General features: G+C 39.4%; 1 protein-coding gene across 2 annotated transcripts in view; it reads right to left on the bottom strand.

Annotated features, from left to right (window-relative positions):
• PLA2R1 (phospholipase A2 receptor 1) overlaps positions 1-17,177 on the bottom strand; it is a 114,411-nt gene that overhangs the window by 78,493 nt on the left and 18,741 nt on the right. For both annotated transcript variants that reach the window (XM_055307927.1, XM_055307928.1), the window contains exon 3: positions 15,370-15,543. In XM_055307927.1, the coding sequence (XP_055163902.1) occupies positions 15,370-15,543 (174 nt within the window). The remainder of the gene's footprint in view (positions 1-15,369; positions 15,544-17,177) is intronic.

The raw sequence follows: 17,177 nt of genomic DNA, 5'->3' as shown, positions 1-17,177 counted from the left end.
TTATTTTATCTATACAAAACTGCATTTCTAAAATGAATTTGAGTGGAATGGTTCCAACTTCAACCTCTAAAACTTCAATGCCTTATTGATTCTTGATTAGGTCTTTATCATGAAATATGCATTGTTATCCCACTGGCACTTTATAGTTCAACTCTTTCAAGATTTAAAGGAAATTCAAGAAATTATTAATAAAGAAGATCTGATCCTTTCTGGGAAAATAAGAGAAAGCATTCTTAAAAGAATGAAATAGAAAGGAAATATTTGTGAAAATAACATCTGAGTTCCCTAAAAAGTAGTCATTTAGAACTTTATACTGAAAGCTGTGTGAATTTAAATGTTTATTTGAGACACATGCAAATATTGTTTCAAAAAGTCTTTTCCCCACAAATACCAAAATGCTAGGTGGAATAAAAGGGATACAATTGAAATATGAGTCTATAATGAACACAGGTTTTTATTTTATTTATTTATTTATTTATTTATTTATTTATTTATTTATTTTTTGAACACAGGTTTTTAAATAAACACTGAGAACAGGAACACTGATACTCAGTTTAAGATAAGGTTCTTTCAACCCAAAGGAAGAGAATCAAAATGTACTTTTTGTACATTTTGTACAAATACTTACACAAGTACTATGTACTTATAAAACATTACATAGTATGCTTAAAAGTAAATTTTATGAAGTCTGAAAAGTGTAACTGAAATTTAAAGTTTATTGAAATAACAGAAAGGAAAGCTTAGTTTGGGTAATTTTGCTAAATTTTAAATCAAACTCCAAGGTGAACTAAGCAGCACAGTAATTACCCGAGATCATATTCAGCCAAAGAATTTCGGAATGGAAAAAACATGAAACATGCTGCATCATGAGTGTAGCTGATGGACAGGCAACTTGCTAAAATCTAGAACGGTATTTCCCAAAGTGGGATCCACAGAGTAGTGTATTTCCACGAGCTCTCCAAGAGGAGCTGGGACATAATGCATAAATAACCACCTCTGGTAAATGCAAAATGCACAATAGCATAGTAAAGGCTCTGAGAAGGTCTGTAGTAAAGAAGCAGCACAATTTTAATTTGGTTATACTTCAGACTTACTTGACAACAAAATGTTTCCTTCCCCATAATACTTAGATGGTTCCCTTGGGAAGGTAGAAAGTTTGTTTTCATGTCTGATCACAATGTGCTTTCCCCAGAACCAAGTTCGTTAACTAGAAATTATTAAACCAAATATAAATCTAAAGTTGTCTATATAGCTTTCTGACTGATCTATGTATACTAGAAGGATCCAAGATTGGAGGAGGGCAGAAGACAAAGCTATCACCAAGTAAAACTGAAGGAAAGGAAAAGAAAGAAAGGAGGCATATTTCAGTGATCATCTTGCCCTGGTATCTGAAATTTCCCCATGGAGAATGAATCTTTAGAGATTGTCTTCAGTTAAAATGCTAGGCCATCCTTGAGATGGATGGAACAGTAAGTGTGAACGGACATCCGCTCAGCTCTGTTCATGTGGCGTGACAGTTGAGGCCATGAGACAAGGGGCAGGAGGTGTTTGCAATTTCAGTGTGCATAAAAAGCATTTAGCCAGCTTGTAAAGAAAATGCAGATTCCTTGGTCTTAGTCCTAGAGATTCTGCATTCGTAGGTCTGGGGTAGGATTCAGGAACCTGCATTTTAAACATATTCCTGGGGCAGCCCGGGTGGCTCAGAGGTTTAGTGCTGCCTTCGGCCCAGGGCGTGATCCTGGAGACCTGGGATCGAGTCCCACATCAGGCTCCCTGCATAGAGCCTGCTTCTCCCTCTGCCTGTGTCTCTGCCTCTCTCTCTGTGTGTGTCTCTCATGAATAAATAAATAAAATCTTTAAAATAAAATAAATAAACATATTCCTGATTCTAATACAGGTGGTTCACAAAATGAACCCATGGAACACACTGGCTTGGAACAAAAAATTAAAGCACTTCCCAAGGAGTGCACGTCTGAGTAGCCCTTTACTACTAGAAGGTAGTAGGATGTCAGAGAGGGAGAGATGTAGGTAGAAAATGTCAGGAGGGGAAATTGGGGGAGGATGGAAGGAAGAGAGATCTGGGAATAGAGTAACTGCCTCTCATCTCCTGCTATAAGGAAAGATCCGATAATAAATCCTTCAGCACACAGCCATATCATGATAAGAAAAGGTATGGAGGACGCTTCAATTGCTCTCATTCCCATTTTTGCCAAAAGTTGGTCCTGCTCTTTCAATAGGACATAGATTGAGCTGTGTAAATACAGCTTTTTGCAGTAACCTGCCTGAATTCTGTGCTTTCAGCAGTTGAGAGGAGAGGCTTGCCGGTGATCCTGTCTCTGCTGCACATTACACAGCCCAGTTTTGTTAGATTTTGTTTTGCATTATCTCCACCAATTCCTCTGTTTTTAAAAAGATTTTATTTATTTATTTATCTGAGGGAGAGAGCCACGCATGAATGGGGGTGGAGGAGAAGCAGACTCTCCGCTGAACAGGGGTCAGATTCAGGGCTGCATCCCAGGATCCTGAGATCATGACCTGAGCTGAAGGCAGCCAATTAACTGACTGAGCCACCCAGGCGCCGCTGTGTCCTGTGTCAATTCTTTTTTTTTTTTTTTTTTAAGATTTTATTTATTTATTTATTCATGAGAGAGAGAGAGAGAGAGAGAGAGAGAGAGAGAGAGGCAGAGACACAGGCAGAGGGAGAAGCAGGCTCCATGCAGGGAGCCCGACATGGGACTCGATCCCAGGTCTCCAGGATCACACCCCGGGCTGCAGGCGGTGCTAAACCACCGAGCCACCAGGGCTGCCCTGTGTCAGTTCTTAATGTCAATTCTTAATGTTAATTGAAAGGAAACTTTCAGTCAAACGTTTGCTGCAGGTGCCTATATTCTTCTAACAATTAAGTTCATTTGTCATTTAAATTTGGTTTTAACTAAAATGGAAGAATTTGTACTTCTACTTCTGCAGTAAGATAGAAGTCTTCTCTCTTCTCTAGATGGGCTGCATGCCACTCTATGGATCTTATTTGAAGGTTTTATGGTAACAAATGGGATGAAAGTGCCCTCTGGGCCTGGGCACGGTCGTGTGCTGTCCTGATCTTCCTTCAGGATCAAAGGCCTTAAATAAGGCCTTCTCTAGCTGCCAGCAGACACATCTCATTGTTAAACCTTCTTCAAGGATTGCCTTCACTGAAAAGTCTCTTTGCCAAATATCACTCTCCCTTCCCAAAGGCAGCCTGCAAATCATGATTAATCAGTGCAGGGCTATCGATCCCTCCTTGCACCTCAACTAGGGATAATTCCAGTATGAGAACTTCTCATACAGTCAGTCTAGGGATCTCCAGGCCTGCATCACCATCCTGCACAATGCTACTTTCTCCCCTTCCTCTCCACGTGCTTTGATCCTGAGAGCACACCCCCAAGAGAGCTACGTGTTCATCTCTGCCACAGAGACTGCTTCCCAGGAACCTGCTTGGCACAGGCTCCCATCTTGGCCTGGGGCATATGCATTTAATATTCTTAGTTCTCTTGCTTCTTCATATATAGTCTCTCTTCCCAAGCCACTGAAAATGTGAGATTGAAGGCTGGCGTCTCAGGTGCATTTAATTATTCCTGAAAAATTCTACTCTAAGGACTAGAATCATATTGTTATATTTCTTTGCATCTGTGGTTGTCTTTATATTGTTGCTCCTGTAGCAACAAATAAATTGTGAGCTCCTTAAGGGAAGCAACTGTGTCCTATATATCTTTGTATTGCCAACTATTTGATGAAAGATTACCCAAATCCTTTGCATGATGTTTTAAATAGGTGATTTTTTCCCCTCCCTAAATATACCTCTCTTTTAATGCACTGAGATTTATTCATGTCAACACTGATTTTATTATGGATTTTGCTGGGATGCAGCCATGCCTCCTCCTCTTTTAACATGGCTGGTTTTTCTTCTCTAGGGATACAGATTTGCCATTGTCCCAGGTCAACTGTTCCTTGCCACTTTAAAAAAAGTTTGAATTCTTAAAAAAAATGAATTTTCATATGGTTAAAGCAAGTCCAAGCTACAAGGTTATTATTTTTCTCTCTCTTTGGCCTCTTATATACTCATCACAGTTATTGGATCTCTGCTCCCTGCAAACTGCTGTGTTGGTAAATCTCATGTAAAAAGAATATCAAGCCAAGTCAGGACTTCTTGCTTTATATTCTTAATGCCTTATACACTTCTTGGGTAGCCCTGATCACAACTGAAATTAAATGATGTATTAATTTTTCTTGTTCATTCTCTGTTTTTCCTGATAAAATATAAATATCAGGAAAGCAGGTACCATGTTCCATCTCTTTCATGCTATTCCCCAAGCTTACCTATCAGCATTTATAGATAATTGGGTAGAGGAGAATATACTATCAAAGGAAACTGAGAAGTGGTGGCCACACAAGAAAGAGAAAAACTAGTAGATATGGGTCCTAGAAGCCCAAGAAAAGCGATGGTTTCCATTTTGTTACATGTTGCTAAGTCTTTAAGTAAGTTAAGTACTGAGTCCATAAATGAGCATGGAGTGCTGTTTCAACAAAGGACCCCAATCATCTGCCTTCTCTGTGCCTGCTCCCAACAGATGAGTATAGAAAAGTCATTCTGATCAGTTGATTATCAACCATCCTGAATACTTTCTGGAAACATTACTAGTTTTCTCTAGTAAGCTTGCTCTCCAACAGCCACAATGCTCATTTCATACCATTCCCATTGTCTAAACTTCTTATTCCTTCTTCCTTCTCCTCAGAGAGAAAGTCCACAGCCTCTGGACCAGTTTCTCCTCCCCATCACCTAATGAGTCAAACTTTTTGGGCCTGCACCATCCTCTCCCTCTTCCCTTCTACAAAGAAATTGTCCTTACATCTATGAAAGTCCAGTCTGTCCATTTATGATCTGGATCCTACTTCCTTTTGTCTTCTGAAAAGCAATATAACCAATTGCTTTTACTTTCCTGCGTCTTCAGCCTCTCTCTGTTAGATTATTTCTACATGCATTCAAAGATGACCTAGCATCTCCCTTATTCTTTTTTTTAATCTCTCTTATTCTTAAAAAATAAGAAACAAAAATACTTCCTCCCTTGGAATCCCTGTTCAAGCCATTGCCTTTTCTCTACCCTCGTTAGTCAAATACTTTTACACACATACTGTCTTCAATTCCTCATCTCCCATTTACTGTTTCAAAAATAACAGTATTATTGAGATATACATAACATGACATGTAACTCACCCATTTAAAGTATATAATTCAATGATTTCTAGTATATCCAAAGAATTGTGCAATTGTCACCACAATCAGGTTTAGAATATTTTCATTACCCAGTACCCATTAGCAGTAATTCTCCGTTGCCCCGTCAGTCCCCATCTCCACCCTCAGTCGAAGGCAACCACTAATCTAGTTTCCATCTTTATGGGTTTGCTTATTCTGAGCATTTCATATGAATGGAATTCTACAATATGTGGTCTTTTGTGACTTCTTTCACTTAGCATAATATTTCCAAGAGTTGTCTGTGTTGTAGCATGTACCAGCACTTCCTTTCTTTTTAATGCCCAATAATACCCCACTGCATGGCTATACTGCATGTTATTTATGCTTTTATCAGTTCATAGACATTTAGGTTGTTTCTATTTTTTGGCTTTGTTATTATCTTTTTGGTTGTAGCCATCCTGCTGGTTGTAAAGTGGCATCTCATTGTGTTTTTTGTTTGAATTTCCCTGATGACTAATGATACTGAGCATCTTCTCATGTGCTTATTGGCCACTTGTAAATCCTCTTTGGAGAAATGTCTGTTCAGACACTTTGTCCATTTTTAATTGAGTTGTCTTTTTATTATTGAATTCTAAGAATTCTTTACATATTCTAGAAATAAGGTCTCTTATTAGATATATGAGTTCCAAATATTTTCTTCCATTCCATGGGTTTCCTTTTCACTTTCATGCCAGTGTCCAGTGAAGCACAAAAGTTTTTAATTTTAATGAAGTCCAATTTATCTATTTTTTCTTTTGTTGCTTGCATTTTGGTGTCACATATAAGACTGCATTGCCGTAGTCAAGGCTATATACATTCCCTAAAAGTTTTATAGTCTTCTTTTCCATTTAAGTCTTTGATCTATTTTAAGCTAATTATTTTTTTATGAAGTGAGAGATAGGAGTTCAATTTCATTCTTTTTAATGTGGACATCCGGTTTCCCTTACCCTTTGCTCAAAGGCTATTCTTTCTCCATTAAATTGTCTTGGCATCCTTGTCCAAAGTCAATTAACCATAAATTAAGATTCACAATTTTATCCAATTTCTTTAAGTTTATTTTTTGGTAATCTCTTCACCCAACGTGGGGCTCAAACTCACAGCCCTGAGATCAAGAGTTGTGTGCTCTTCTCACTGAGCCACACAGGTGCCCCTATTCAATTTTGACAGGACCACATTGTCTTGATTACTGTAACTTTGCATAAGTTTTGAAGTTGGGAAGTGTAAATCCTCCAACATTATCCTTTTTCATGATGATTTTGGCTGTCTTGGGCCCTTTGAATTTCCATATGAATTTTAGTATAAGCCTGTCATTTTTTGTAAAGGAGCCAGCTAGAATTTTGATAGAGATTGCAGTAGTAGTGCCATCTTAGCCATATTAAGTCTTTTTGGTCCTGCAAACATGGAATGTCTTTACATTTATTAGGTCTTCTTTAACTTCCTGCAATTATATTTTGTAGTTTTAAGGACGTAAGTTTTTCACTTCTTTTGTTAAATATTTTCTGAAGTATTTTATTCTTTTAGATGCTACTATAAATGGAATTGTTTTCATAATTTAATTTCTAGATTGTTCATTGCATCTATACTGAAATACAATTGATTTTTGTATATTGATCTTCCATGCTTTGAATGTGTTTCTTAGTTGTAATAGTTTTTTTTAGTGGATTCTTTAGAATTTTATGAGTACGAGATCATGTCATCTGCAAACAGAGAGAGTTGTACTTCCTCTTTCCAATCTGGATGCCTTTTATTTCATTTTCTTGCCTACTTTCCCTGATTAGAATCTCCAGTACAATGTTGAATAGAGGTGGTAAGAGTGGATATTCGCATCTTATTCCTGATCATAGAGGGGAAGCATCCAGTCTTTCACCATTATTTATGTTGGTTGTGAACATCTTTTTCATAGATGCTCTCATCAGGTTGAGGAAATTCCCTTCTGTTCCTGGTTTTTGAGTGTTGTTATTGTTGTTTTTAATCACATGAAGGGAGGTTAAATTCTGTCAAATATTTTTTCTGCATTTATTGAGATAATCATATGGGGTCCTTTATCCTATTGAGATGGGTATTATATTAATTGGCTTTCAGATTTCAAAACACTTTTGCATTCTTGAGAAACGTTCCAGTGGATTATGGTGTACAATTCTTTTTATATGTTGTCGTATTCTGTTTCCCAGGATTTTGTTGAGGATTTTTGCATCTATATTCATGAGAGATAGTGGTGTGTAGTTTTCTTTACTTGTAATGTCTTTGTTTAGTTTCAGTATCAAGGTAATATTGGCCTCACAGAATGAATTGGGAAGTGTTTCTTTCTCTTCTATTTTTTCCATTTGCCCTTTAACCCACTCAATCTAGCAACTAGAGTATATCTTGGTAAGGCCATCAGTGACCTCCATGTTGCCAAGTCTAGCGAACACTTAAGTTTCAGATCTTGTCACATCTAGCCCATCAGCAGCATTTGGCAAGTTGAGCTTCCTGTCTTGGCTGATGTACTCTCTTTTCTTGCCTTTACATGCCCAGCTATCTTCTACCTCTTTGGCTGCCTGTTCTCAGTCTCCTTTGCTGGTTCATTCTTCTCTGTTCAAACTAAATGTTGAGGTCTTAAGACTTGGCCCCGAGTCCCCTTTCTTTCTATTCTACACATACTATAGACTATCTTATCCCATTCCTATAAATCCCTTAACTACAACTCTCAAATATATAGAGATCTCTTTATGTCTAACTGCCTGGTCCACATCTCACATGATTGACTGATATATAACATGTTCCAGTCTGAATGCTTGATTTTCTCTTCCAAATCTGTATCTCCATTAACTTAGCTATGCATATCAGAAACCTGGGGTCTTAATTAACACCTCATTTTCTCCCTTATCCTTTATGTTTGTCCTTACCACCGAGTAGTCCACCTCCTGGTTAAAAATCTACATGTGATTTTTCAGGCCTGATCATAGGCTATCACAAAGGCTTTACCTGGTAGACCTCATTATCAGACTTGATTTACAGCCAGTGCACTGAAGTCTCATAAGGGAGTTTCAGTCAAAGACTCAGGCACATCATATTCTTCACATTCTTAGCTCTGGCTCCTTCATTTCTAAGCCTCTTTTTCTGAGGCCTTGGGATGACATCCTCTTCAGGTACCTCCACTGAGGTTGGGGGATGGAGGAGGGGGAACCTTGAAGACATTTTTATCCACTCTCAGTGCCCAGTCTTTTTCTACTCCTAACTTTTCCCCCTCCCCTTTTCCTTGGCCCCAGAGTCCACAAAACTGAGGAGGCTTTTATTTAGGCCTCCCTTGATAGTCCCATGCTGATCTTTGTGACCTTTGAACAGTGTGCCATTCCATAAGGAAAAATTGAACAAGTGGAGTTGGTGCTTCCTCCCATTTTAGGCTCTTGCTTATATCTCACAGTAAGTGATCGAAAGCTTAGCTTTTTCATTTTAGTCTTGTTGCTTTAATCAGCTACTCAGACACCTGACAGCTCAGCTTCTCTCCAGCTCAACTGTGTTGCTTAGAACCACATCTTATTCAGTCTAATTCCAGTGTGGATCTTCAATACACCCATTCTCCAACCCACTTTCTGTTACCTGATCCATGTCATCACTATCCTTGATTCAACTATGCTAGGGCCTTATAAATGGTCTTTAGGATTTCCTTTTTGCTCCCTTCAAGCCATTTGCCATAAAGGAGTTAGAGTGATCCTTAAAAAATGTTTTAAATCATTATCATATCACTGCTTAAGATCCCTCTATAGCTTCCATTTATAGTTAGAATTAGGTAAATCTTTACCTGTAGGACACCTTGAATTACCATGCTTCTGAATGAGTTGGCCTCTGCCAACCTTTCCAAGAGTAGCTTGCTCTTCTCTCCCTCCCTCATCGTCTTTCCTAGATAGCAGTAACCTCTTTCCCTCCTCAAAGGCTTCAGACATTTGGAGAGTGGCACGCTGGGGGTGAAGGTGGGGAAGCAGTTGCCTTGGGTAGGTGAGAGTATTTAATCATGGACATTGTTTAGATCTCTCAGTGCATGTGCATGGTGAGTCAAAAGTAGATTGACCTGTAGTTGGTTTTATTATTATTTTTTTAATTCTATTCAAACAATATATTCCCTTTACCACCTGTACATCTAGTAGTGCTGACCATTCCCATAGCCTTCCCTTCCACTTGCCTCGTTGTACACTGCTTTACCATGCACTTCTAGGTAGATACTTCATCCTCTCACTTTCCATCTTGATAACTATTATTCATTTCTTGGACTAGAGATTTAAATACAACTTAGAAAAAAAGCCTTCCTCGACTTACAAATTTAAGTTAAATTTCTTACTGATAACACTGTTTTTGGTTTTGTTTATAAATAGCACTTACCAAAAGTTATATATTAACTTAGGTATTATACTTGAATGTGAATTTCATTAGGACAGGCACTATGACTTTTATCTTTCACTTTCATGGTTATATTCCCAGCAGCAAGTTTGGCACATAGTAGGTGTTCGATACAGATGTGTGGGAATGAGTGAATGAAATGGAGATCAAGCATGCATTGTCAAAGAAGTCAAGGAGAGACAGTGGACTGAGTAATGAAAGTAAGATGAAGAAGTATAGATATTTCTTTTGAAAAGTCTGTCTATGGTGGGGTAAAAGCTATGGATGTTTTCAATAAGCAGGAGAAGTGGGGATGAAGGTGTTATATTATTTTTAAGGTTTATTTTAAGACTTGAGCGGGTTTCTCTTACACTGTTGGTGGGAATGCAAACAGGTTCAGCCACTCTGGACAACAGTATGGAGGTTCCTCAAAACGTTAAAAATAGAACTACCCTATGATTCAGCAATTGCACTACTAGGTATTTATCCAAGGGATACAAAAATACTGATTCAAAGATGCTCATGCACCACAATATTTATAGCAACACTATCAACAATAACCAAATTATGGATGTCCATCGATTGATCAATGAGTAAAGATGTGATATATATATACATATATATACACTATATATATATATCTATACAATGGAATATTACTCATCCATCAAAAAGAATAAAATCTTGCCTTTTGCAAAGATATAGATGGAGCTAGAATGTATTATGCTAAGCAAAATAAGGTAGTCAAAGACAAATACCACATGATTTCACTCGTTTGGAATTTAAGAAACAAAACAGATGAACATAAGGGAAGGGAAAAAAGAGAGAGGGAATCAAATCATAAGAGACTCTTAACTACAGAGAACAAACTGAGGATTGGTGGAGGGAGGTGCATGGGGGATAGGCTAAATGGGTGATAAGTTTTAAGGAGGGCACTTGTGATGAGCAGTGTGTGTTATACAGAAGTGGTGAATCACTAAATTGTACACCTGAAACCAATTTTACCATATGATAACTAACTAGAATTTAAATAAAACCATACAACTAAACAAAAAGACTTAAGCAGGTTTAACTGCTAACGGGGAAGGATCCAGTAGAGCGGTGGGCATTGAAATCATCTAGAAGACTCGTTAAAACAGATTGCAGGACTGCACTTCTAGAATTTCTGATATAGTCATTTGGGGGTGTTGCTGATAATTTGCATTTCTAACAAGCTTTCAGGGAATGCTGATGCTGATGGAATGGGTATCACACTTTGAGAAACACTGAGAAACAGGTTGGAGAAAGTTGACTGGGAAGCTCTGGAGTTCAAGCAGGAATATCTGTCCTAGGTAGAAGGAGGAACACTATTGTGTAGGATGCAAGAAAAAGATGAACGCAGACCTATGTAGGCTTAAAGGTTAGGGAACAGAAATTGTCAAAACTTCTTCTCTGGTGGATCCTATTTTCATTATAAGTAAGAACTGAGATACTCTGATGAGAATCAGGAAGGAGAATGAGGGGTAGGGTAAGAAGTTAGAGGAAGTTAAGGAGGTTGGTATGGTCCTTATAACGAACAAGAGAGCATCATGACAAGAGAAATAACAGCACTGCAACCAGTGTTGGAGACGTTGGTGAGGTTCACAGTCATACATCTATGTTGATACCAATCTGCTCTTTTACACCATTGAAGTTACTGATAAAAGAAATCGTATCAGCTGAATAAGGTTCAAGGGCAATCAGACAATTCCAGCGGTTTATATCTTAAAAATATGTCTAACTAAACATGACTGTCCAGCTGTGTAAGTAAGACACACAGTTAAGAGGGACTAGCTAGGCAACTAGAGTTGCCTCTAAACAAATCCAGAGAAATTCCTATATATCTCCTTGTTCCTGAAGCTCTAAAGTGATAGGTGCTTATTTTACCCCTCACTGCCAGTGTGTTATATTTGTAGTAGTACTAAACTTAAGTTTTGCTCACTTATAATCAACTTTTTTTAAAAGGAAGCATCATTTTATAGTGAGATACTAAAAATCTCCATTAAGAAAGATGAGATACAGAAGTACAAATCCTTACCTTATTCCACTCACTCCTTTCTGTTCTATCCACTTGCTGCTACCATGGAAAAGCTATCAGCTTGCTCAGATTTCAGGCTCTGACACATCATTTTGAGTTGTGTTGCTCACTAGGAACCAAAAGTAACAAGAAAGCAAGAAAACTGGAACCATAAATCAGCACTGTACAAATAGTGCTGGTTGTGGTAAAGGTCAGGAGAACTGGAATCTAGCAGGCTGACAAGCAGAAGAAGCTTCTGAACTATAGGAAGACTGGGGGAGGGGGTGAAAAGCCCCAAACACCACTATACCCCAGCTTCCACCTGGGAAACCATAATTGAATACAAGAGACAAAGGATGGTAACAGGGTTCTTCACAGAACCTCAGGGAGAATACTGTGGGTTTTAAAAAAAAAGTCCCTATGAATACCCACCATTTTCTTTGATGTGGATGGAACTGGAGGGTATTATGCTGAATGAAATAAATCAATCAGAGAAACACAATTATCATATGGTTTCGCTCATATGTGGAATATAAAAAATAGTGAAAGGGACTATAAATGAAAGGAGGTAAAGTGGGTGGGGAAAAATTGGAGAGGAAGACAAACCATGAGAGACTCCTAACTCTGGGAAACGAACAAGGGGTAGCAGAAGGGGAGGTGGGCAGGGGGCTGGGGTGACTGTGTGATGGGCACTGAGGGGGGCACGCTTAATGGGATGAGCACTGGGTGTTATACTATATGTTGGCAAATTGAATTTAAATTTAAAAAAATGTCCCTAGGATTAGGGCCATGTGAAATACATGTTAATGTTATTGATACTGGTTTATTGTTTATTTTTTTATTTTTAGAGGTTTTATTTACTCGAGAGAAAGAGAGAGTGCACACATGCGCACATGAGTGGGGGGGGGGAGAGGAGAAACAGACTCCCTGCTGAGCAGGGAGTGGACTGGGGCTCAATCCTAGGACCCTGAGATCATGACCTGAGTAGATGCTAAACTAAATGAGCCACCCAGACACCCCTATTTATTTATTTGAGAGAGAGAGAGCACAAATGCAAGAGTAGGGGAGGGACAGAGAGAGAGCAGCAGTGAGGGAGGGAGGGAGGGGCAGAGTGAGAGGGAGAGAGAGAGAATCCCAAGAAGCCTCTGTGCTGAGCATGGAGCCCAACATGGGCACACTCCCATGACCCCAAGACCATGACCTGAGCCTAAATCAAGAGTCCCATGCTCAACTGACTGAGCCTCAGTGCCCCTACTTATTTTAAATAATAACATGTGTGACAGCTGGAAATGGAAAGGGAAGACAATGTAAATAATATGGCATCTGATTCAAGAATCTAAGGAGCATAGGGATTACAAACACAGACACCTACACACAGGAATTCGGATTCAGATAGAGAAGGCTAATGACTAAACAGTTATTAAACAATGAAAGACTTTCACGCTGGCTGATGAATAGCTGCCATCCTGAGCTTCTTGAGTGCCCCTTGCTGTCTCAGTCTCTCTCTCTTTTTAAAAAGATTTTATTTATTTGAGAGAGAGAGAGAGGGAGAGAGAGAGAGGGAAAGAGAGAGAGCGCACAATTGGGAGGGAGAGACAGAGGGAGAGAGCCTAACTTGAGGCTTCTGCGATCATGACCTGACCTGAAGGTAGACACTTAACCAACTGAGCCATCCAGCTGCTCCTGCCCCAGTCTCTCCTACATTTCTTTTTTTTTTTAATTTTTTTTAAATTTTTATTTACTTATGATAGTCACACAGTGAGAGAGAGAGAGAGGCAGAGACACAGGCAGAGGGAGAAGCAGGCTCCATGCACCGGGAGCCCGACGTGGGATTCGATCCCGGGTCTCCAGGATCGCGCCCTAGGCCAAAGGCAAGCGCCAAACCGCTGCGCCACCCAGGGATCCCTCTCCTACATTTCTTCCTTCATCACATCTCCTCACATTCCCAAAGCTGAGGGGTTAAAACTAGCACTGAGCCTTCAGGGTTCTTAATCTCTATGTTAAAATCTCCACTTGGACTGGTCAATAGTCCCTATCATATTAGTTGTTAAGTGTCTTAATATCACTGCTGTATATAGATGTATGTTGCACAGAATTATCTGCATACTGTGAATTGTCTGATGAAGAATTACCTGGGTTATTTGTCAAAAATGCAGATGCTTGGGTGCCACACACTGGACCCACTGCATCTCTGGGAGAAGAGCCAGGATATGTATTTGTAACTATTTTCCAGGTGATTCTAGAATATCATATCAAATATAGTCTGTATTTTCTAGCATCGAGCAAATCTGTCTGTATTACATCTAGAGGCCAAGTTCTTTGAAGGGAGGGTCCTAATCCTAACACTCTTGGTATTCACCACTATACTAGCTCAGTATAATGATCTACGAGCTTTGATAATGATACACGTTGATGGTGATGGCAATGGCTAATCTTGGTGAGTGCTTACGATGTACTAAAAGTACATGTGCCTTAGAGGCATCATCAAATTGGATCTCAGTAATCCAAAAAGGTACTATTATTATCTCCATTTTATGGCAAAGAAACTGAGACTCAAGATCTCATTGTTGAAGGGAAACAGACTCTAATCTTGGTCTGTCTGACTTCAAAGCCTGTATTCTCTCTGATTTGCTTAAGTCATCCTACTTCTTAGATTATAAAACAATTCTACAGATAACCTATAAACCATATTCTTTGAAATTCCTCTCTTCAATTTGCTTTTGTTTCAAATTTATTTGTTTCATTTTGTCATATATGTGGAGTGGAAGTAGGCAAGGAAGAGGAGATAGTAGAAGCTATATTCTCGGACTTTCCGGGGCCAAGGTTAAGGACATTGAATACAGAAAGTAGAAGATATAGTGGTGCTTGGGTGGCCAGTCAGTTAAGCATTTGATTCTTGATTTCAGCTCAGATCATGATCTCAGAGTTGTGGGATTGAGCCTTGTGCTGGGCTCCACTCTGAGCATGGAACTTGCTTAAGATTCTCTCTTTCCCTCTATCCCTCTCCCTCCTCTCTCTCTAAAAAAATTAGAAGATATATATACATATATATATATTATATATATCAATATTTTTCAATATTTAACAGCTATTGGAAAGCTTTTAGCTAAATAAAAATAAAGTCTAACTGAAAAAAGAACATTGCAGCTGTCAGATTTTGAGGTTATAGCTAGAAATTGAGCAATAAGAAAAGGGAATCAAGATGAGAACTCACTGTTGAGAAATAATGAGGGCAACTGTAATTTGAGAAAGGTCATCAGCGGACCAGGTGATGCCAGACTTGACAATGGGCAAGACAAGCAGTCTGGACATGAAGAAATTAAGGCAGCTTATAGGAGGGGGTGGATCGAAAGTTGGAATAAAGAATGAGTTTTATATGCATTCAGGTTTGTTTTGACGTATTTTGCCCGGAAGCTGGGATTAATGAGCACACAGAGTGTTATAATTTCATTCTGGTTAAAGCATCCTTATGCACTGAGCTTAATGAAGAATGGCTAATTAACATCTTTTGAACATAAGAGGGAAAAAAGAATATACATCAGAATTGTCTTTTCAAGGCAAAACAAACACAAAATCAAAATCTGGATAAACAGAATCAGGGGACTTATTCAGACTTCAATATGTCAATCCTGGTGCTTTTCTTTAGATACAGATAACTTTCTAATCATGCTTGATTCATTCATGACATATGGGGAAAACTAGAGCTTATTCTTACTGGGATCTGGGCAAAATCCCCACTTCTCATCTCTTTCATAGCGGCTTGTCGTGGCACACCACAGTAAGTCGTCTTCCCGCCCTTCCTGGGTGCATTCATGATGCCACTGTCGGTTATACTGGAAAGGAAACATGCACGGCATCCCGTGGGCATTCCCTTTGATTGTGTACATATCTAGAAGAAAAAAATCAAAGTTAAATAAGAATTATGTCAGCTTTATCTTTGAAAGCTATCATACAGAGAATGCATTTCTTATTGACTGAAAATCTACGAAGGCGAAGGCCCTTGCTATACCACAGAGAACCCTCAGGACCTCACTGTCTAGAGTGTGTAGCAGTACAAGGGAAAGTGCTGGCTTCAGAGCACGGGCTGGTAAGTGGCTTGTTTAGATATTTTCTTACCTGTTTATTTACAGTGGTGCCCTGCCACAGTAGCACATGGGTTTGTCAGTGGATGGGAAGGAAAATTAAATGAAGATCGACTTTAAAATACCTTCTGGCCCCCAAATATATCAGGGATCTGAACCTCAATAGTTTTATCAGGATTTATTTTTTAATTGGAATTTATTCATTCATTCAACAGATATTTATTGAGCATTGAATGCGCCCAGCATTGGGGATGTACTGGAGAGCAAACCTGCAAACGTTCCCTTTCATATGGAGCTTCTGTTCCAGTGGGGAGAGACAAAGAGAAAGCAAATATATAAGTAAATGTATAATTCTGGGTAGTGATAAGTGCCACGAAGAAAAACTTAAGTGCCACGAAGAAAAACAAAGCAGGACGGGAAGATAGAATAGCTCTGTGTGTGTTTGAAGGATGGAGGGGCACCATTTTGGAGAGGGTTGCAACGAAGGCCTCTCTGAATGAGAACTGGGTGAAGTGAAGGAGCAAGTCTTTGCAAAAGAGTTGTTCTGGTAGGAGGAACAGCAAATATAAAGGGCCTGTGACAAGAGCCTGCGTGGGGTGAATGGGGAAGAGCAAGGAGGTGCAAAAGGAAGTGGCATTGGGGAAATGCTGGCGCATCAGCTCACAGAGGGCCGGCTCTGCCACATTGTGGATTTGGGCCTTGACTATGAGGGTGGTGAGAAGTCACTAGTGAGTTTTGAAAGAGAAAATGACATGATAAGATTTCCATTTTTAAAGACTAACTCAGGGTGCAGTGTGGCAAACTGAACCTACACAGGAGAAGGGAAAATGGGATGACTAGTTAGGAGGCCTCTACAAGAGTCTAGGGGAGAGGAGTGTGAGGAGGTGTCCTGTCAGCTGCTTTCTCAGAGTATTTCTCAGAGTAATTGGGTATCCTTGGCCTTAATCATGACTCAACGGGGGCTTTCCATGGTGAGGGGGCTCAGAGCCACCCTCAATTAAGTCAACAGGTCCTGGAGCAGAAGGGCCAGCTGTGGAGGTTCCCACTCCTTCACCACAGTTGGCAGGGGCTAGACTGAGCACACGCCACATTGCCAGGCCTGGAGGTTTGGGCGTTTAGGAAATACAGATATTTCAGGGCACGTCATCTTATTTCAATACCCTGACTTCTACTCAGTGCGTAAGAATGTGAGTACATGGCTAAAAAATGAATATAAAGCAAAATATTAAGTTCTTCCTTAGAACCATAGACTATTCAGAGTGCTGGCTTGCAGCACTTGCTTATTGTGAGTCCTTGCAAATGGCTTGCTCTTGGCTCTGTCAAGAATTTTACGCCAGTAAAATTCATTTACTGCAGGTACAGAAGAAAGTCTTGCTTTGAATCTTAAGAGTGTCTTGCTCTGTTTCCTAGGACTGGTATAAAGTCCTTAGAAGGGTATGCT

This window comes from Nyctereutes procyonoides, unplaced genomic scaffold (assembly GCF_905146905.1).
Source record: "Nyctereutes procyonoides isolate TBG_1078 unplaced genomic scaffold, NYPRO_anot_genome, whole genome shotgun sequence".
Taxonomy (NCBI): domain Eukaryota; kingdom Metazoa; phylum Chordata; class Mammalia; order Carnivora; family Canidae; genus Nyctereutes; species Nyctereutes procyonoides.
Note: the sequence above shows the minus strand (reverse complement) of the source record. Positions and strands in the feature narration are given on the sequence as shown.